General features: G+C 38.0%; 1 protein-coding gene across 1 annotated transcript in view; it reads right to left on the minus strand.

Moving 5' to 3' along the window:
• The window catches only part of LOC136858019 (TWiK family of potassium channels protein 7), a 266,151-nt gene that overhangs the window by 37,220 nt on the left and 204,942 nt on the right, over positions 1-23,989 (minus strand). Inside the window, exon 4 of the mRNA XM_067137223.2 lies at positions 16,315-16,550. Coding sequence (XP_066993324.1) covers positions 16,315-16,550 — 236 coding nt within the window. The remainder of the gene's footprint in view (positions 1-16,314; positions 16,551-23,989) is intronic.

Genomic DNA, 23,989 nt, shown 5'->3' on the forward strand with positions numbered 1-23,989 from the left:
TAGATTACCCTTATAAGTAACTTCAAATAATTCTACATGTGATGAAGAAAAAGTACAGTAGGCTCTGCTTTACCCACACAGTTCTATCAATCGACCACCAAAAATATATTCCACTGTTTTGACACAAACAACTTGGTTACGATCAGGAAAATGGATGCAGAACAATTTGCTAAACTATTAGATGCATTCAACCGACAACAACTAACCCTGCTTACTCAGTTTATGACATCCCAAAAAGAATCAGGAAGAGAAGTCTCTCATTCCGGTAAGAGGTTCCAAGAAGAACATTCCAGGAATCATTAATGAACAAGGGGAGTGTGTATGCAAGGATCTTCAAAAGGCAGAAGTATTCAGTCAGCAGTATGTAACAAGAATGTTACAAGGATAATGTCCAGATAGAGGAGGTGAATAATACTAAAGAAGTATTAAAATTTACCTATGATAACAATGACATTTACAATAAGATCCAAAGTTGAAAAGTACAAAAGCAGCTGGAATTGATAAGGTTTCGGGGGATATAATAAAGACAATGGTTTGAGATATAGTACCATATCTGAAGTATTTATTTGATTATTGTTTGCATGAAGGAGCTATACCAAGTGAATGGAGAGTTGCTATAGTAGCCCCTGTGTATAAAGGAAAGGGTGATAGACATAAAGCTGAAAATTACAGGCCACTCAGTTTGACATGCATTGCATGTAAGCTTTGGGAAAGCATTCTGATTATATTATACATATTTGTATTTTAATAACTGGATTGATAGAAGGCAGTTCGGGTTTAGGAAATGTTATTCAACTGAACCTCAACTTGTAAGATTTCAGCAAGATATAGCAGATATCCTGGATTCAGGAGGTCAAATGGACTGTATCATGATTGACCTATCTAAGGCATTTGATAGGGTAGATCATGGGAGACTACTGGTAAAAATGAGTGCAATTGGACTACATAAAGGAGTGACTGAATGGGTGGCTATATTTCTAGAAAATAGAACTCAGAGAATTAGAGTAGGCAAATCTTTATCTGATCCTGTAACAATTAAGAGGGGGATTCCTCAAGGCAGTATTATTGGACCTATAGGTTTTCTTATACATATACATGATATGAGTAAAGAAGAGGAATAAGAGATAAGGCTTTTTGCAGATGATGTTATTCTGTACAGAGTAATAAATAAGTTACAAGATTGTGAGCAACTGCAAAATGACCTCGATAATGTTGTGAGATGGACAGTAGGCAATGGCATGATAAACGGGATTAAAAGTCAGGTTGTGTGTTTCACAAATAAGAAAAGTCCTCTCAGTTTTAAATACTACGTTGATGGGGTGAAAGTTCCTTTTGGGGATCATTGTAAGTACCTAGGTGTTAATATAAGGAAAGATCTTCATTGGGGAAATCACATAAATATGATTGTAAATAAAGGGTACAGATCTCTGCACATGGTTATGAGCGTATTTAGGTGATGTAGTAAAGATGTAAAGGAGAGAGCATGTAAGTTTCTGGTAAGACCCCAACTAGAGTATGGTTCCACTGTATGGGACCCTCACCAGGATTACTTGATTCAAGAACTGGAAAAAATCTAGAGAAAAGCAGCTCGATTTGTTCTGGGTTATTTCGGACAAGAGAGTAGCGTTACGAAAATGTTGCTAAGTTTGGGCTGGGAAGACTTGGTAGAAAAAAGACGAGCTGCTCGTCTAAGTGGTATGTTCTGAGCTATCAGTGGGAAGATGGCATGGAATGACATCAGTAGAAGAATAAGTTTTGAGTGCTGTCTTCAAAATTAGGAAAGATCACAATATGAAGATAAAGTTGGAATTCAAGAGGACAAATTGGAGCAAATATTTGTTTATAGGAAGGGGAGTTAGGAATTGGAATAACTTACCAAGGGAGATGTTCAATAAATTTCCAATTTCTTTGAAGTCATTTAAGAAAAGGCTAGGAAAACAACAGATAGGGAATATGCCACCTGGGCGACTGCCCTAAATGCAGATCTATATTTACTGTACGGTATATGTTGGCCTAAAATTCATGTGTTCACCCTTTATTGCCTTCTTTATTTTTTAAATTTAGAAATGCATTCCAATGAAGGTAGCCATTAAGACTCAGAATACAGTCACAAATTTGTTAAAGAATAGTGTAGAATACATATATGTACAATTTATAGTTCTTTATACCTAGAAGTCACTGGACAAAATGGGAGGCTATTGCATATTGGACTCCCTATACTTTTTACAGCTGGAAAAGTTGAAAAAAGGGGGGGTCTAATACACAAGGATATATGGTATATTTTTCATTTCTAATCCCATTTCTCATTTTTAGCAAAAATTGTTCAGACTCTTATCACTTGGGAAACAAACAAAATGTCCCTTTGAAAATCTGTTCCAATCCATGCAGGAGAGGAGCACTGCCTTAATAATAGGTGAAGTTCTACTTTCTAAGACTTCTACAGTAAGACTTATAGGAATATTGTTTACAATTTCCCCTTGTAACAGATATTTGTTATAAAATATTTAAGACCATATTTCTTGCTGGGTTATAAAAATTGCCACATCACAGAAAACATTTTTAAATACTGGTACTGTCATTTTTGCAATAATTTTGTAGTTTCACTTCTGTTAATAAATAGTAATTCCGTACATAATGGTTAAGCAGGTTAGATTGGATGATAGAACTATTCTTCATCTCATTTATTCAGATGATGAATTGGATGACACCTCTTTTTATAGTAAGGATAACACAAGTGGTGAAACGGAATAATGGGCTCACTTTGTAGGAATCACTTATATCAATACTTATTTTATTGTCTGATACAAACTTAAGCAAACTAAGACCACGGGGATTAACTTGGCTATGCCAACGCAATGTGGCTGTATCACTTGTTATAGGCAAGTTTATGTCTTCTCCCTCTTCTTCATTCTCAGAAGCAAGCTCACTGTCAGTTTATAGAGTAGAATCTTTTCAGGCTAGCAGACAAATAAATATGCAGAACAATTTTTCAGAGTTCATACAATACTGGAACCTCAGTTGCAAGCTTGGAGTTGGACTCCAACTACCACACAAGAGATAAAATTATTCTTATACTCTCATTTTTCAGAGAATAATAAAGAAGCCTACTTATGAACTGTACTTTACTCAGAGGGATTCCATCTCTGCACCATTCCCCAAAACAAAGTAACGAGTGAGAAAAGGTTTTCATTATTGTTGAAATTTTGTCATTTTGTCAACAATAACACTTGCAATGCCAACACGAGAGGGAAGATGTTCAAGATTTTGTCTGTTTTGAATCCAATTTGCAAGAAGTGCCAAGACTTGTAAACACCACAAGAAAACATTTGTATTGATGAATTGCTAGTGCTGTGGAAAGGAAGGCTGCAGTACAAGCATTCGTACCATTGAAAAGGAGTAGCTTTGGTATATTTCGAATTTTATTGCATATCGTGGGAAGGATACAAACTTTGGTAACTTGTATCCCAATACTCCTATATTAAGTAGAGTAGTAGTGGAACTGTCACATGAACAGCTGAGCAAAGGATTATATCTAGATAATTGGTAATTCAGTGTCCAGTAAGTTGAAACTTTGTGTAGCATGGACTCTGATATCGTGGGAATGATATGTATAAATCACCTTGGGGTGCCTGATGTTCCCAAGAGTAAATGCTTGAAGAAAGGTGAGCACATTGCCAGATGTAAGGATAAGATTATGGTCAATTGCTGGAAAGATGAGAGGGAAGTAACTATGACTATCAGTCACTACTGATCTGCATTTAGGGCAGTCATCCAGGTGGCAGATTCCCTATCTGTTGTTTCCCTAGCCTTTTCTTAAATGATTGCAAAGAAATTGGAAATTTACTGAACATCTCCCTTGGTAAGTTATTCCAATCCCTAACTCCTCTACCTATAAACAAATATTTGCCCCAGTTTGTCCTCTTGAATTCCAGCTTTATCTTCATATTGTGATCTTTCCTAATTTTAAAAACACCACTCAAACTTATTCATCTACTGATGTCATTCCACGCCATCTCTCCACTGACAGCTCAGAACATACCACTTATCATCAAGTTTATACCACTTAGTCAAGCAGCTCATCTCCTTTCTCCCAAGTCTTCCCAGCCCAAACTTTGCAACATTTTTGTAACGCTACTCTTTTGTCAGAAATCACCCGGAACAAACTGAGCTGCTTTTCTTTGGATTTTCTCTAGTTCTTGAATCAGGTAATCCTGGTGAGGTTCCCATACACTGGAACCATACTCTATTTGGGGTCTCACCAGAGACTAATATGCCCTCTCTTTTACATCCTTACTACAATCCCTAATAACCCTGATAACCATGTGCAGAGATCTGAGCCCTTCATTTACAATCCTATTTACGTGATTATCCCAATGAAGATCTTTCCTTATATTAACACCTAGGTACTTACAATGTTCCCCAAAAGGAACTTTCACCCCATCAATGCAGTAATTAAAACTGAGAGGACTTTTCTTATTTGTGAAACTCACAACCTGACTTTTAACCTCATTTATCATCATACCATTGCCTACTGTCCATCTTACAACATTATCGAGGTAATTTTGCAGTTGCTCACAATCTTGTAACTTATTTATTACTCTGTACAGAATAACATTACCTGCAAAAATCCTTATCTCTGATTCCACTTCTTTACTCATGAAAATGTAAATCCACAGCCTGTTTCCAGTCATTCAACTGAGTCAGGAATGAAATGAATGAAGCCCCCATCTAGCAGCGAGGATAGATATTGTGCCAACTGCTGAAGCCTGTCGCACTCCTCTGGGACAATGAAAAATGACTGACAGATGAAATGAAATGTTAATAGAGAGTGTTGCTGGAATGAAAGTTGACAGGGAAAACCGGAGTACCCAGAGAAAAAAACCTGTCCTGCCTCTGCTTTGTCCAGCACAAATCTCACATGGAGTGACCGGGATTTGAACCACAGTATCCAGTGGTGAGAGGCCGGCGCACTGTCGCCATAGCCGCGGAGGCTAAGCCTATATATATATACACAATAACTTCTCCTGACTGACAGACAGATTCATCATCGTCGAGCCAAAACTACTGGATATAAAGAAATAAAATTTTGGGGATACATTCATATTACAATGTAGGTACCCACTAAGGGAGAGTTTTCAGATATTCCGTCGCTAAGGGGGTGAAAAGCGGGGTGGGGGGTTGTGAATTTTTAAAATTTATATCTCGAAAACTGAACAGTTTAAAGACATGAAAATTGGTATTTGGAATCTGCTTTAAAAATAAAGAAACACAAATTGTTTTGTTTTTGGAAAATCCTGTTAAGGGGGTGAAAAGGGGTTTGAATACCTTTTATGTCAATACTTTTATCTCAAAGCTGAAGATGTTACAGTCATGAGAATTGGTATTTGGAATCACCTTTAGAAATAAAGAATCACTTTTTTTTTTTTTTTTCTTTCGGAAATTCTACTTAAGGGGTGGTGAACAGGAGTGACAAAAGGGGTGAATTCTTAAAATGAGTATATCTCAAAAAAGTAATATGTTGCAGATGTAAAAGTTGGTATTTGGAATCTCCTGTAAAAGTAAAGGAAAACACATAATTTGTTCTCTGAAAATCCACTTAAAGGGAAGTGTTAAAGGGGGAAAAATTTTTAAATGAGCATATATTCGTATATATAAGAACTTAACACATTACAGACGTGAAAATTAGTATTTTTTATCTCTTTTAAAAATAAATGTAACACATACGGTACTTTTTTCAGCAAAATCACTTGGGGGGGGGGGGTAAAAAGGACTGACAGAGGGGTAGAATATTTTTATTAGGATACTGGTATCTCAAAATCTGAAGATACTACAGACATGAAAATTGGTATGTGGAATCTCCTTTAAAAATAAAGAAACACAGATATTTTTTTTGTTTTTGTAAAATCCTCTTAAAGGGGGTGTAAAAAGGACTGCAAATTGGGTTAAATTCTTTTTATGAGGATACTTATATCTCCAAAACTGAAGATGTTACAGACATGAAAATTTGCATTTGGAATCTTTTTTAAAAATAAAGAAAGTCATATTCTTTTGTTTTTGGAAAAGGGTGGGTAAATGAATTGAAAAATGAGTTAAATTCTTTGTATGAGGATACTTATATCACAAAAACGAAGGATGTTACAGACGTGAAAATTGGTATTTTGAATTCCCTTTAAAAATAAACACACATTTTTTGTTGGGAGGAGGAGCGAATTAACTTAAGGGGGGTGTAACAGGAGTTAAGAAGTGGACTTAAAAAAATACACTGCTAAGGGATTTTGACAAGGGGATGAGGAATGATGACAAAATTATACGTTTATATGAAACTGTTTGAATTACGAAGTTAAAATGTCAAATGATATCCTAGGTGTTAAATAACAGAAGGTTTGAAACAAATTTAACCATCAGAGTGTTAAATGGGGGTTAAGATCCAAAAACAAATATATTAATTCCTTCCTCCGAAACGGTTTAACGTACAAAGACAAAATTCTAAATAGCGGTATATATTTTAAATCGTAGGTGTGAAATAGGAAATATTTTTAAACGTTCCACTGCTAAAGTGTCAAATGAGGTTAGCTTTGTAAACTATTCATCCCTCCGAAACTGTTTGGCGTACAAAGTTGTAATTTTATGAGAAGGGTCTTCTTTCATGTCCTAGGTGTAAAATACCGTATACTTCAAAACATTTCTCCCCTAAGAGGTTTAGATGGTATATGACTCTCAAAAACACAATGTCCACAATATTCATTCTTCCGAAACCATTTCAGGCATGAACTTAACTTTTTTAATTAAGGGTGGTCTTCTGTATCCTAGATGTTAATAAATAGGGCTTGGATGTTTAAGACCTAAAAATAGCCCAAATAAGCAAGTAAATAGGACCTCAAATGTGATGAAATATGCCCTCAAAAGTGACGAAATATGACCTCTAAGTGATGAAATATGATGCAAAAATTACAAAATATGACCCAAAAATTATTACTCTAAATATGGCCATTTTCAAATATCGAAATGGCAATTGCTTTGACACACATTAGTATTTATTCTTACTTTCATATTGATTTTCTGAATATACATGTTTAGCAGTTATTCACAGTCTATTGTCCTTGATTCACTTAATATTTGTCCTATCAAGTACTAAGTTTTCTAAAATTATCAGATCGCACAACATTTTGAAAGTCAAAACATGTTTGCACCCTTCATTGATGGTTTGAAGTACAAGAAAACTAGAAATTAATCTATTTGTTTAAAATATTTTGGAACGTTTAAGCCCTGATTTCATTTATATTATTCAAATGTGTTAAAGTTTAAATTAAGTACCACGAAACAAATTAAGGAGATGTCTTTCAATACATTACGGTAGGACAGCAGGGCCTATAGTGCAAACTCACATACGTATTTTTCATTCTTCTCCGCGGCTGGAAATGAAGTGTATGACAAGATTCATGTTTTGTGAACACTTGTTCGCATTCGGTAAGTTGAAGATGATTTTGCACAGCTACAGATGTAGTCAACCGCCAAAACATGACTGAAATATCATGTTTCTATAAAAATAGCTCAAAATATGAGCTTATGACATAAAAATAGCCAAACTATGCATTTATATGACAAATAAAGATCAGTTAGCTGTGAACATAATCACCTGGTTTGCACCAAAATCCAATCAGGCAAGAAAATAGAGACAAAGAAAAAATATGACTTTTTCTAAACATCCGAGCCCTATTAATAAATATTTCAAAACATTCACCCCTAAAAGAGTATTCAGTCCTCCATTACTGTTCGATGTAAAAAATCAACATTTCACAGATTGGTCACTTTTATGTCCTAGATGTTAGATCAGATATGGCTTAAAACATTCAAATTCCTCCATACGAGATTCAGTGAGTGGTAGATTATAAAATAAATAATCATTCCCCCAAAACCGTTTGGCGTTCGAACTGAGGACGTATTTTACAGGTTCAGCTGACGGTGGACTCTCCAAAGTGCAAAACTTTGAATAATAACTTTAATTTTAAAGCCGTGGTGAAGCATGAGTATCTTGCTAGTCAACATAACTTATATAAAATAATTTGTCTTGACTACCTGACTGACTGATTCATCATCGCCGAGACAAAACTACTGGACATAAAGAAATTAAATTTCGGGGATACATTCATATTACAGTGTAGGTGCTCACTAAGGGAGTATTTTTGGCTATTCCGTCGCTAAGGGGGTGAAAATGGGGGGGGGGTGAATTTTAAAAATGAGTGTATCTATATTTCAAAAACTGAACAGTTTCAAGACATGAAAATTGGTATTTGGAATCTGCCTTAAAAATAAAGAAACACATATTTTTTTTGTTTTGGGAAAATCTACTTAAGGGGTGTGAGCAGGAGTGACAAAGGGGGTGAATTCTTAAAATGAGTACATCTCAAACGTATCATGTTACAAATGTGAAAATTGGTATTTGGAATCTCCTTCAAAAATAAAGAAACACATATTTTTTTGTTTTTGTAAAATCCACTTAAAGGGGGTGTAAAAAGAACTGTAAAAGGGTTGAATTCTTTTCATGAGGATACGTATATCTCAAAAACTGAAGATGTTACATACATGAAAATTTGTATTTGGAATCTCGTTTAAAAATAAACAACCACATATTCCTTTGTGTTTGGAAAATCCAATTAAGGGTGGGTAAATGAATTGAAAAATTAGTTTAATTCTTTTTTTTGACGATACTTATATCACAAAAATGAAGGATGTTACAGACATGAAAATTGGTTATTGGAATATCCTTTAAAAATAAAGAAAAAACACCTTTTGGGGGGAGGGAATCAACTTAAAGGGGGGATAAAAGGAGTTGAATTATTTTTATGAGGGTACAAATAAAAAGTGGACTTGAAATATTACACCCCTAAGGGGGTTTTGACTGCGGGATGAGGAATGATGACAAAATAATACGTTTATATGAAACCGTTCAAATTATGAAGTTAAATTGTCAAAAATGATATCCTAGGTGTTAAATAACAGAAGGTTTGAAACAAATTTAACCCCTCAGGGGTTAAGATCCAGAAACAAATATATTAATTCCTTCCTCCAAAACGGTTTAATGTACAAAGACAAAATTCCAAATAGCGGTATATCTCTCTTTCTTAGCATTAATCCCGACTTGCAGGGTCTGCTGCTTTGCTACATCTCCTCCATTTCTGTCTGTCGTTGACATTTTCTGGTGTTAAGCCAACACTGTGCATGTCTGCCCTGATGTTGTCAGTCCATCTCTTTGCCGGTCTTCTTCGTGGTCTTGTTCCCTCTGGGTTGATGTGGAGCGCTGTTTTGGCAACTGAGTCGTCCTGTTTTCTCATGACGTGGCCATACCAGCGGAGACGGGCTTCCCTCACTTTGTCTATGATGGGCGCGACACCAAACCTTTGCCGGACGTCCGTGTTCCTTATGTGGTCACATCGGGTCAGCCCCATGGACCATCGAAGCATCTTCATCTCCATTTGCTCCTGTTGTTTCGTCTTGGGGCGACATTCAGTCCCATAGATCGCTGCTGGCCGTACCACACTCTTATAAACTTTTGCCTTTAGATATTGAGGCATCTTTTTATCACAGAGGACTCCAGTGACCTGTCTCCATTTGAGCCAAGCTGCACTTACCCTCATCCGAGTATCAGGAGTGGTGTCACAGTCTGAGGTGACGACGGATCCCAAGTACTTAAATTGCATGGTCTTCTGCAGGTCTTCTTCACTGATACTTATGGTACCTCTGGTTTGGGGGCCACATTCCAGGTATTCTGTCTTCTGGATATTGAGGTGCAGTCCATTTTCAGCCAGTCTGTCCTTCCACGTTTGAACCTGATGCTGGAGTTCAGGATGAGTTTCTTGTGCAAGTACCACATCATCGGCATAAAGAAGGGTCCAGGGATGTGAAGTCTGTATGTCAGCTGTTGCCGTATCCATGCAGAGGATGAATAGCAATGGTGAAAGGGCAGAACCTTGATGAACACCCACAGTGATATCGAAAGGTGGAGAGATTCCAGCAGGACTCCGGACGACACTAGTGGAATTGCGATACAGAAGTTGCACCCAGCTTACATACTCTTCAGGGATGCCATGACAGCGAAGAGCTCGCCAAATAAGTTCGTGTGGGATACGGTCAAAAGCCTTTTCTAGGTCTAGAAATGCCATGTGTACACTCTTCTGTCTCTCTCTGTGCTTTTCCATCAAGAGGCGTGTGGCATGGATAGCATCGATGGTACTGCATCCCTTAACAAATCCACACTGGCTTGGTGTTACAGAGACAATACATCTGAGTCTGCTGTCAAGTACACGTTCAAAGATCTTGAAAGTATGACAGAGGAGTCTATAGGGCGATAGGTCGAGCAATCACTCACATCTCCTTTTCCCTTCCAGATTGGAACTGTTGTGCTAGTTGTCCATGAGTGTGGAAGCTGTTTCTCAGCGATGATTTGGTTGAAGAGTGAGACAAGGAACTCTGAAGCAGGCTTTCCAAGCATTTTCCAGATTTCCGCTGGTAAGTCATCTGGACCAGTTGCTTTTCCATTTTTCATTTTGCTAATGGCAAGCATTACTTCCTCGGATGTAATTGAGGGAACAGGGCCTACGATAGGATCAGGACTAGAAATTGGTGGATGCGTAAATTCTTTGTTGCTGATGTTATTAAAGTAATCTGCCCAACGCTGGAGAATGGATTGTTGATCTCGTAGCAGTTTGGCGTCGGCTCCCTTGATGTGCATGACGTGTCCATTGTCCTGAGTTGAACGGTGACGGGACTTAGCAAGACGATATATATTGTTTTCTCCTGATGGTGTGTTGAACTGGTCGTATAGTGACTGGTAATAATGGTCCTTTGCTGCAGCTACAGCTCTTTTTGCTGCAGATTTCAGGTCACGATATTGCTGAAGATCAGTATCAAGACGTGAGTTCCACCAAGTCTTGTAGGCTATCTTTTTCTCCTTGATTGCTTGCTTGACTTCGTCTGTCCACCACCAGGTTTGTTTATCAATATATTTTCATCCGGGTATGGTTTTTCCCAACGTTTTTGTTGCCACCTGATGTATCTGTTCCACAGCATCTTTCCACATGTCTTGAACCGATTGATCGGATTTCACGGAGAAGTTTGCCAAGGCTGTCATCAACTCGTTTCGTTGGGCATTCATCCGCCACCACTTAATTCAGTCAGGCCCAGTCTTAGGTTTAGGTTTGGGTTGTGTAACATTGCTACGAATATCGAGGACAAGCAATCGGTGTTGAGGGGCATACGGAATTACTTTAGTGTCCGTTACCAGCTTAAAATCTTGTTGACGGATTAGCCAATAATCAATCTGAGTAGCATGACCACCGCTTGTATAAGTAGCCAGATGTGTTGGCCTCTTTTTAAAATATGTGTTGGTAACAATCAGATCATGAGCCTCTGTGCAATCGAGTATCCGACATCCATCATCGTTTCGCACACCAAACCCATGTCCTCCATGGCATCGCATATATCCTTCTTTGTGAGACCCGACATGTCCATTTAAATCTCCTCCAAGAATAATGGACTCATCCTGGGGAATTGCTCGCAGGAGGGCATCCAGACTGTTCCAAAATTCATCCTTCTCATCCTCAGTGCATCCAGTTTGAGGTGCATAGCAAGATACAATGTGGGCAGTGATGGAAGTTGAGTCAATCTTGATAGACATAAGCCTATCTGACACCCTGTTGACACTGGTGACATTGTTGCGGTAGTTCTGGTCGACGACTATTGCTACACCATTTCGTGTACTGGTACCATGATAGATGAGTTTGTAGCCATCTCCGATTTCTTTTGCCTTTGAACCTTTCCACTTGGTTTCCTGGATGCAGGCAATGTTGACACATCTGTTTTTAAGCATTTCTGCTAGTTCACGATGTCGGCCTGTCAACGTACCAATACTGAGAGTAGCAAATCTCAGTAGTTGTTTGGGTTGAACTAGCTTCTTTAGCCTACCCCGTCCATGAGTAGGTAACCCTTGCTCATTTATCACGTCACTCGGGCGTAAGTGGCGCGCGTCGCTTTGAGGGGACGCCCTAGTATGTTCCGAATTTAGAAGAGACGTAGCCATATGTGCGACAAATGATTCCTCAACCGACGGGTCGCTTCGTCTGTCGTTGAGGGCATTTTATAGCTACTGCCAGCATATAATTAGGCCGCCCCTAACCTGGAGAACAGACGCCTTTTGCAGCCGCCCCTCTGGGGTACAGACGCTGCAACTCAATGGTATTTCAGCAGCATTTCCTCTGCTGAGGGCCCATTACCCTCCCACAAGAGCTCATCCGCCCGAAGCCGTTGGCTCTTGTGGGGAGTCAGGTTATTTTCCGCCGCCCAACAGTCAGCGTTGAGTCCCTGGCTGTACAGTCTACTCGGTTACCGTAGCATGGCAAGCATGGCCAGACAGGACCAAATAGCGGTATATACAGTATTTTAAATCCTAGGTGTGAAATAGAAAATATTTCTAAATGTTTCACCACTCAAGTTTTAGCTTTGTAAACTAAATTATTCATTCCTCCAAAAACCGTTTGGCATACAAAGTTGTACTTTTATGAGAAGGGTTTTCTTTTATGTCCTAGGTGTAAAATACCGTATACTTCAAAACATTTCTCCCCTAAAAGGTTTAGATGGTAGTTGACTCTCAAAAACACAATAGGCCTATCCATTCTCCCGAAACCATTTCAGGCATGAACATAACTTTTTTTTATGAAGGGTGGTCTTCTATATCCTAGATGTTAATAAATATTTCAAAACATTCACCCCTTAAAATATATTTATACCTGCATTACTGTTCGACATACAAAATCAAAATTTCACAGGCTGGTCGCTTTTACGTCCTAGATGTTAAATCAGATATGGTTTAAAACATTCAAATTCTTCTGCACGGGGTTCAAGTGAGTGGTAGATTATAAAATAAATAATAATTCCCCAAAACTGCTTAATGTATGAGCTGAGGACATATTTTACATACTCAGCTGAAATAAAACTTTGAATAATAACTTTCATTTTAAAGCCGTAGCGAAGCATGGGTATATTGATAGTTGATATACAGTATATAAGAAAACATAAATGTCCAATGATCCTGCCTTGAGGAATTCCCCTCTCAGTTATTACAGGGTCAGATAAAGCCTTGCCTACTCTAATTATCTGAGTTCTATTTTCTAGAAATATAGCCACCCTTTCAGTCACTCTTTTGTCTAGTCCAATTGCACTCATTTTTGCCAGTAGTCTCCCATGATCTACCCTACCAAATGCCTTAGACAGGTTAATCACGATACCGTACAGTTCATTTGACCACCTGAATCCATGATATCTGCTATATCTTGCTGGAATCCTACAAGTTGAGCTTCAGTGAAATAACCTTTCCCTAAACCTGAACTGCCTTCTATCAAACTAGTTATTAATTTTGCAAACGTGTCTAATATAATCAGAAGGAATGCTTTCCCAAAGTTTACATGCAATGCATGTCAAACTGACTGGCCTGTAATTTTCAGCTTTATGTCTATCACCCTTTCCTATACACACAGGGGCTACTATAGCAACTCTCCATTCATTTGGTATAGCTCCTTCATGCAAACAATAATCGTACATAGAGATTTGGTACTATATCTCAACCCACTGTCTTTAGTATATCCCTTAAAACCTTATCAATCCCAGCTGCTTTTCTAGTTTTTCACCTTTTGTATTTTACTATGAATGTCATTGTTATCATAGGTAAATTTTAATACTTCTTTAGTGTTAGTCACCTCCTCTGTCTGGACATTATCCTTGTAACCAACAATCTTTACATACTGCTGACTGAATACTTCTGCCTTTTGAAGATCCTCGCATAAACACTCCCCTTGTTCATTAATGATTCTGGGAATGTCCTTCTTAGAACTTGTTTTTGCCTTAAAGTACCTATACGTACCCTTCCATTTTTCAATTTGTATGACCACAATTATGGTTGCCATTATGTTATCCTTAGTTGACTTCTTTGCTAGATTCAATTTCCAAGTAAGTTCCTTCAATTTCTCCTTACTTGCAAAGCCATTTCTAACTCTATTTCTTTCCAACCTGCACCTCCTTCTTAGTCTCTTTACTTCTCTGTTAATATAAAGTGAATCTTTACCATTCCTTACCACATTTAAAGTTTTAACATTCCTCAAAAATTGCTTCAAACCCATCCCTGAGTCTGTTTAAATTTTAATTACCGTCTTCCACTGATCATAGTTACTTTTTAAAACCTCCCTCATGCCTGTGTGATCAGCCATACGGTACTGCCTAATAGTCCTAATTTTAATACCTTCCTTTCCAACATATTTATTTTTAACTACGACAAAAACAGCTTTGTGATCACTAATACCATCTATTACTTTGGTTTCTCTATAGAGCTCATTTGGTTTCTCTATAGAGCTCATCTGATTTTACCAGCACCACATTCAGAATGTTCTTCCCTCTAGTTGGTTCCATCACTTTCTGAATCAGCTGCCCTTCCCATATTAACTTATTTGCCATTTGTTGGGCATGCTTCCTGTCATTCGCATTACCTTCCCAATTGACATTTGGTAAATTGAGATCACCCGCTACAATCATGTTCCTTTCCTTATCGTTTCCCACATAGCTGATTATCTTATCAAATAATTCTGAATCAGCATCTGCGCTACCCTTTCCCAGTCTGTACACTCCAAAGACATCAAGTTGCCTATTATCTTTAGAGATGAGCCTTACACCTAGAATTTCATGTTTGTTATCTTTAAGTTTTTTGTAGTTTACAAATTCTTCTTTCACCAGAATGAATACTCCCCCTCCTACTATTCCTATCCTATCTCTACGATACACACTCCAGTTCTGTGAGAATATTTCTGAATCCATTATATCATTTATCAGCCATGATGCAACTCCTATTACAATATCTGAAAAGTATATATCTATTAATTAATTCTAGTCCTTTCTTTACAATACTTCTACAGGTCAGCATTAACATTTTTATGTCATCATTACTTGACTTCCAGATCCCTGTTCCCTTTTCACTGCTTAGTACAATTCATGAATATGCCTTCATAGACTTAGAGATAAGGAACAAAGTTGAATGAAAATCCAAGGTAGCAGTGGACTACAATAAGAATATGGCTGGTGTAAGTAAGAGTAGCAGGCAATGGAGGCATATCCTATTTCACAAGAAAGAGTAAAGAAGTACTACTTCAAACTATTCATCCATATGTTAGAAATTGTTTCAATGTTTATCAGCTGTATAAGAAAAATGGAGAAACCAAAGACAGGTTGCAATTTCTGATTGATCTGTGCAAACAGACAGTTGAAGAGAATCTTGAAGAAGCAGGCAATTGAATGAGAAGCCCGCAAGTAGGAAGGCTATCATTGAAACCTGCACCATCACAATTTACAGAGGCATTTCCCAGACTTCATTTCATCCAGTGACCAAAAGAAGTGTGTGACAAGGAGGTACAAATTGCGTTATGATGAAGGTGTTAGAAAAGAAAGTTGTTATTGGTGCCCAGATTGCATAGTTGGAATTTGTGTTGCTCTGTGCTTCAAGGTGTACCACTGTAAACAGAGACTCATTGAAGAAAAAGATTTTGAAGATTATTGTCTTAAAATTATTTTTATAACATCATGTACAGTACAGTTCTTCACCTTTCACTGCTTTTCTTGCCATATTGTCATAAGACACATTCCTATAGTGAAATAATAATGTATTTTATTACAAAAGTGGCATTGTCTTATTGGTCATTTCTTAATGTCAGGTGTAGTCTCATTGTAATGTAATTCTGAGAAGTAGAATAAAATATTGAATTATGGTTTGAAATACCAAATATGAATCAAGAATGCAAAGGCATGTATGCATCATGAGAGGGACGAGTTCCTTCATCATTTGCAGAAGAATAATGGGCATGACGAGGTAACTTGTCACCTGCATCATGATAATGGGCGTGACAAATTAACATATTTTCAATCAAAATATGTACCAAGCAAGTTGGCCATGCAGTTAAGGTCACGCAGCTGTGAGCTTGCATTTGGGAGATAGTGAATTTGAACTCCACTGTCGGCAGCCCTGAAGCTGGTTTCCCATGATTTCCCATTTTCATACCAGGCAAATGCTGGGTCTGAATCTTAATTAAGGCCATGGCTGTTTCCTTCCTACTCCTAGCCCTTTCCTATCCCGTCGTTGCCATAAAACCTATTTGTGTCAGTGCAACATAAAGCAAATTGTAAAAAGAAATGTCAAAATATATTCCCTGCTACGAATGTTCGTTTCATGGTGGAAACTCCCCAGTTAAGAGACAACATTAATGTTCTCTCATCTGGACTAACCTGCAGTCTGCGTGGCATACTGATGATGGTCAACATCCTGTGCAAGGCAGTCACATCAATGCCACCTCCAGCAGTTTCACCCAGACGACGCATAGCCTCTGCCAGCGGTCCTGACAACGCCTGTAGACGACGCCAGCTATCTGCATACTGTCGCCTCACCAGTTCAATTATGGTAGAGGTAAGTGCCAAACCCACCAGGATGTACAGGGTGCATAGTAGCATGTACTTCGGCTTCTCTGAAACAAAATACAACCTGAGTCTTATACTATCTATTGAATATATTGTATTTGCTACCAACTGTTGTGGAAGAACTGCAGTGCAGCAGTACTGCTGAAGCACTGATTCATCATCTCCAATATATTACAATCAATATACAGTACAGTAGTAAGTATAGTTCTGCTCTAACTGTTTTGAATAATGAAACTCAAATAAATAATATAACTTCAAAGAATCAGCTCTATATGTCGTTCATTACTTTCTCAGGCTAAGACTTGCATGCTGTGCTGAGTGGCTCAGATGGTTAAGGTGCTGGCTTTCTGATCCCAAGTTGGCAGGTTTGATCCTAGTTCAGTACAGTGTTATTTCAAGGTGCTTAAATATGTCAGCCCCGTGTTGTAGATTTACTGGCATGTAAAAGAGCTCCTGTGGGACAAAATTCCAGTACCTTGGCATCTCTGAAAACTGTAAAAGTAGTAACAATAATGTTATTATTTAAGACTTGCATACAGCATAATTACATAACAATCCATGTTATATGTCTCTTTTCCCTTCCACATCATATTCCCCAGGTGGGTCTTTATATTTGTGCATTTATTAATGAATCACTAGATAAAAAATAAACATCTAATAATATCAATTACACTTTCAAAGAATTTACAAACTGGCCTAGCATGTATCTTCTTCTTGGAGTGCCACGTTCATAAGTAGATGTTGGGAATCATGTGGCTTTGTCATCTTACTGAGGGTTGATCTGAAGAGAGCTGTTGTGGAAAGGCTGATACACTGACATTCTCAGCCATGAGATCCTTCTGCCCTATTCATGTCTTCCACACATCTATCCTTCAGAGTAAGATGGAGCTGACCCTACTTCTCAGGGTGTCACACAAGCAAAGTAGGCGACTTTCTGGGTCTTGATAGTGTGATAATCTCCCGCTCCTTTCCCATCTATATCAAACTGTCTTCATTTTTAATTTGATCCACCCAACTGATGCCTCAAGATTTTTCAAACAAGCCTCTAACACTGTCCATAATTCTGCTCTGTAACAAACGCCTGAAAAGACATAGGATCAGAGAAGGTGTACTGAAGTCTAGGTTGAGGTTGTGTCCTTTGAGGACTGTTTGGAGCTTGAAGAATGTGTTTCTCACCTTCTCAATGTGGCACTTGACTTCCATGGAATCGTCCTAATCCTCACTGACTGAAGATCCAATGTAAGTCATTTTTAAAGCTCTCTGGAGAGGCCTTTCTGCCATTGATATGACTTGATCTGCCACCAACTGCTTAATAATTTAGTTGGTCTTGTTTACATTCAACTTCAACCCAAACTCCTCACACACCATCACAATGCGATCCAGTAGCCTCTGTAGCCCTTCCTGGCTATCAGCAATCATCATGGTGTCATCCACATATTGAATGTTGTTGATTAGCACTCCACTGATGTTGATGACATCTTCAGTGTCATTGAGAGCTGTTCAGAAGTTGTGTTCAGAGTAACAATCGAAGATCAAAGGCGATAGCATGCACCCTTGTATCACTCCCCTCTTTTTTCGACTTCTTCTGTCATGCGGTCCCTGACACTGATGTTGGCTTTCTGTTGCCAATAGAATTTCTGTTTACAATCTGTTTTAAATAATAATTATAAGAATAAATTGACAAGAGGGTCCACTTTTCCATACAATATATCAAGTAAATGATATTACATAAGTCTTGGGACTAGTTTCAGCCACTTACCATTTATCAGCAAAATTGATTAGCTATGGGATCGCCAACATTAGGCATCCTGGCTGAAATCTATATGGATCATTTGGAACACACCAAAATTAGTAATAACATCTTTAGTAATATTATTTTTTGGACAAGATATGTGGATGACACTCTTGTGATCATGAACGAAAGTGCAACTGATGCCATCACCACTCTATCCAACCTTAATCACATTGACCCACATATCAAATTTACACTAGAATCAGAAAATGATTTTAAAAAACTCAATTATTTAAATCTAATGATTATCAGACAACCTGGTTCATTGAGCTATAAGATTTTTAGGAAACCAGCACAAAATGCTAACACAATCCATCAAGAATCCATACACCCACATGCCCATAAATGTGCAGCATAGTACGGTACACCGAGCTTTTAGCATCCTGCTGTCTAAAAAAGAACTTAAAAACAAATTAAACACCATTCTCAGTATAGTTAAATTTAATGGCTACAACAGCTCCTTTCTAGAGAAAATCATTAATAAACATAAACACCAACCTTCAAACACCTTAACAAAAGAAAAAACTCACAACAATTTTTTATCTACTTTTATGTTTAATAATAAACATGTCTACAAACTCACAAACATATTTAAAAAGCATGGCATCGAAATAGCCTTTAAAACTTGTAACAGAAACACTGATATTTTACACAATACCAGTTCTATTAATCATAGCAATTAGTTCACCAAGTCAGGTATTTATAGACTCAATTGTAATAATTGTAACGCATCTTATGCCAGTCAAACAGGTAGGAACTTCCATACAAGATACTTAGAGCATGTTAAGACCCTGAAATATAACAGATTTTTGGCCATGGAACAACACATGGGTGATAGTAACCATAAGTTCACTAACATCAAACAAGATATGAAAATTCTCAAAGTTATACAAATATTACAGAAAATTGTTTTATCCCTCTGACACAGTTTTTCAATCCTAACTCCAATCTAAATGAAATTTCAGAGAACTCAAACATTTTATTTGACCTTTTAATTCCTATCTTTAGTAATCATGCCTCAGACAATAATTCTTTCTTTTATAATCTCTTTCAATTCCCCTCTCAGCAGCAGTCTTTCTTCAACCTTCAGCCCCACCTTAGACACCCCCTTCTCTCCCTCTCCCCTCCCTCCCTCCCTTGCTTGCTAGTTGCTTTACGTCGCACTGACACAGATAGGTCTTAATAATAATAATAAAGTTCATATATCCCAGTAATTGCAGTTCAAGTCCCTGGAGTAGTAGTAGTAATTTTGATAGAAATATTTGAGAAATTATTGTAGACAACCTCGTATTTTTCAGTAGGCCTAATTCAGGACACTTTTATTCTCCGTCCCGTGGAGTAGGGAAAATAATAGTAATCCACCAGCTGTAATAATCACATAACCACATTTCAGTAGAATTGTAGTGAAGATAAGGTATAATATATTAGATAGTATCTTGCCAGTTATATTCGTGTTTTTCTTCGTGTACGGCAATCCTTTCGATACTTAAGCATTTAACCAAACGCAGTGTAGTGTAGTGTAGATACATTGTAGTATAGATACAGTACATTTAGATAGTGCCGTATCTTGCCTGCTATATTCGTGTGTATCTATTAGACCCTAATACTAATAGTAATTTGTCTAAGCATTTAGCTTCGTTGGTAATCTTTGAGTACAGTAGTTCTTGCAAATTTAATTTCTGTTGTGCTTAGTAGTGACATACGGTACGGTACCGGTATCGTAATTAGGATACGTCTGAAAGTAGTTTAAAAATTACTGTAGTGTACTGTACAGTAGTATACGAGTAATATCCTATTAGAAATTAGTGTGCTTATTTTGTTATTGTAAAATATTTGTGTAGTACTGGTGTAGTAGAGGTATCCATATAAACTCTTACTAAAATATTGTTGAAATTAGGATAGGCTTAATTGCAGTTTGGAATTGTGTAGTTCTTGTGTATTACTTTCGATATTCAGTAATTAACAGCAGTTTTTATCCTGTTAGGGGTTGTAGGATTTAAAAAAAAATAGAGCACGACTAAGTAGTATTGTAGTGTAGTCGTATATTAATTACCTTATTGTTGTGTAGTATCCCAGACAATATATCCCTCCGTTCATTTATTTTTTTGCAAATAAGTTACTTTATTTTTTAATTTAAAATTTTTCCCCCGTAAAGAATGGCTAAGGAGCGCGAGTGTACTTATTGTGGGTGTGGTGAGGCATTGAGGGGTATGAGGGAGGAGTTGGAAAGTTTGAGGGAGATAATTAGGATTCTCACAGAAGACAGGAAGGAAGATAGGACTCCCTCAAACAATGTACAGGTTACAGTAGGTGTACAAGAGGGAGGGGAAGGAAAGGGAGGAGTTGTAGAAGACAGGTGGTCTAATGTTCTAAGGGGAAGGAGATTGCAGGCCAAGGGCTCTACTCAGGATCAGAATTCAGGACAGGTGTCTGTGCGAAATCGGTACGAGTCACTCCAGGTAGAACAACAGAGGGAAGATGAGGGACAGGGAACTGTTGCTGAGATGCATGGAAGTAGGAGGAAGGGAAAAGGTAGGAAAGGGAAATGTAGAGTAGAGGATAGGAAAAGACAGGTGGAACAGGGTCATGGGAAGGAGAAAAGGGAGGAGGAAGTAGCTTCTGCAGCTATCAGGAAAGATAGGGCTGACCAGGAGGGGAGGGGATCAAATGAGGTGGGTAGGGTTGAGGCTCTGGTCATGGGGGATTCCATCGTTAGACACGTGGGGAAAGTGTGTGGAGGAAAGGGAACCAGGGTAGAATGTTATCCAGGAATTAGGTTGAGGCAGATGTTGAGGAAAGTAGAAGAGAGGGAGGAGGGGAAGGAGAAGGTGGTAGTGTTTCATGTTGGTACCAACAACGTAAGGCAAGCTGATATAAGTACCAACATAGTTGGAGATGTGTGGGATCTGGTAAATGCAGCACGGGTGAAGTTTAAGAAAGCGGAGATTGTTATTAGTGGAATACTGTGTAGGAGGGATACTGACTGGAGGGTGATTGGGGATTTAAATGAGACTATGGAGTGGGTATGTGGGAAACTGGGAGTGAGATTTCTAGATCCTAATGGGTGGGTAGGAGATAGGGATCTGCGCTCGGATGGCCTTCATTTAAACCGCAGTGGTACGTATAAGTTAGGAAATTTGTTTGGAAGGGTAATAGGGAGGTACATTCAGGGAAACGGGATGGCCTAGGGAGCGGTGATAAGGGAACAGGGAACTGGAAATCAAGTAGGGATGACATAAAATTGTTAGTGTTGAACTGTAGAAGTATTGTAAAGAAAGGAATAGAATTAAGTAATTTAATAGATATATATTTACCAGATATTGTAATAGGAGTTGAATCATGGCTGAGAAATGATATAATGGATGCAGAAATTTTCTCACGGCACTGGAGTGTGTATCGTAGAGATAGGATAGGAAAGGTGGGAGGGGGAGTTTTCATTCTGGTGAAAGAAGAATTTGTAAGCTACGAAAAAGTTAAAGATGAGACACATGAAATTCTAGGTGTAAGGCTGATTTCTAAAGATAACAGGCAACTTGATATATTTGGAGTGTACAGATCGGGAAAGGGTAGCACTGATGCGGATTCGGAATTATTTGATAGGATAGTCAGCTATGTGGGAAACGACATGGAAAGAAATGTGATTGTAGCGGGAGATCTGAATTTGCCAGATGTAAATTGGGAAGGAAATGCGAACGACAGGAAGCATGACCAACAAATGGCAAATAAGTTAATATGGGAAGGACAGCTGATTCAGAAAGTGATGGAACCAACCAGAGGGAAAAATATCCTGGATGTGGTGCTGATAAAACCAGATGAGCTCTATAGGGAAACTGAAGTAATAGATGGTATTAGTGATCATGAAGCTGTTTTTGTGGTAGTTAAAAATAAATGCGATAGAAAGGAAGGTCTTAAAAGTAGGACTGTTAGGCAGTACCATATGGCTGATAAAGCAGGTATGAGGCAGTTTCTAAAAAGTAACTATGATCGGTGGAAAACGGTAAATAAAAATGTAAACAGACTCTGGGATGGGTTTAAAGAAATTGTTGAGGAATGCGAAAACAGGTTTGTACCTTTAAGGGTGGTAAGGAATGGTAAAGACCCACCTTATTATAATAGAGAAATAAAGAGACTAAGAAGGAGGTGCAGACTGGAAAGAAATAGAGTTAGAAATGGCTGTGGAAGTAAGGAGAAATTGAAGGAACTTACTAGAAAATTGAATCTAGCAAAGAAGGCAGCTAAGGATAACATGATGGCAAGCATAATTGGCAGTCATACAAATTTTAGTGAAAAATGGAAGGGTATGTATAGGTATTTTAAGGCAGAAACAGGTTCCAAGAAGGACATTCCAGGAATAATTAATGAACAAGGGGAGTGTGTATGTGAGGATCTTCAAAAGGCGGAAGTATTCAGTCAGCAGTATCTAAAGATTGTTGGTTACAAGGATAATGTCGAGATAGAGGAAGAGACTAAGGCCAAAGAAGTAATAAAATTTACATATGATAACAATGACATTTACAATAAGATACAAAAGTTGAAAACTAGAAAAGCGACTGGAATTGATCAGATTTCTGGGGATATACTAAAGACAATGAGTTGGAATATAGTACCATATCTGAAGTACTTATTTGATTATTGTTTGGTCGAAGGAGCTATACCAGATGAATGGAGAGTTGCTATAGTAGCCCCTGTGTATAAAGGAAAGGGTGATAGACATAAAGCTGAAAATTACAGGCCAGTAAGTTTGACATGCATTGTATGTAAGCTTTGGGAAGGCATTCTTTCTGATTATATTAGACATGTTTGTGAAATTAATAACTGGTTCGATAGAAGGCAATTCGGTTTTAGGAAAGGTTATTCCACTGAAGCTCAACTTGTAGGATTCCAGCAAGATATAGCAGATATCTTGGATTCTGGAGGTCAAATGGACTGTATCGCGATTGACATGTCTAAAGCATTTGATAGGGTGGATCATGGGAGACTACTGGCAAAAATGAGTGCAATTGGACTAGACAAAAGAGTGACTGAATGGGTTGCTATATTTCTAGAAAATAGATCTCAGAGAGTTAGAGTAGGTGAAGCTTTGTCTGACCCTGTAATAGTTGAGAGGGGAGTTCCTCAGGGCAGTGTTATCGGACCTTTATGTTTTCTTATATATATAAATGATATGAGTAAAGGAGTGGAATCAGAGGTAAGGCTTTTTGCGGATGATGTTATTCTCTATAGAGTGATAAATAAGTTACAAGATTGTGAGCAACTGCAACGTGACCTCGAAATTGTTGTGAGATGGACAGCAGACAATGGTATGTTGATAAACGGGCCTAAAAGTCAGGTTGTGAGTTTCACAAATAGGAAAAGTCCTCTCAGTTTTAATTACTGCATTGATGGGGTGAAAGTTCCTTTTGGGGATCATTGTAAGTATCTAGGTGTTAATATAAGGAAAGATCTTCACTGGGGTAATCACATAAATGGGATTGTAAATAAAGGGTACCGATCTCTGCACATGGTTATGAGGGTGTTCAGGGGTTGTAGTAAGGATGTAAAGGAGAGTGCATATAAGTCTCTGGTAAGACCCCAACTAGAGTATGGTTCCAGTGTATGGGACCCTCACCAGGATTACCTGATTCAAGAACTGGAAAAAATCCAAAGAAAAGCAGCTCGATTTGTTCTGAGTGATTTCCGACAAAAGAGTAGCGT

This window comes from Anabrus simplex, chromosome 1 (genome assembly GCF_040414725.1).
Source record: "Anabrus simplex isolate iqAnaSimp1 chromosome 1, ASM4041472v1, whole genome shotgun sequence".
NCBI lineage: Eukaryota > Metazoa > Arthropoda > Insecta > Orthoptera > Tettigoniidae > Anabrus > Anabrus simplex.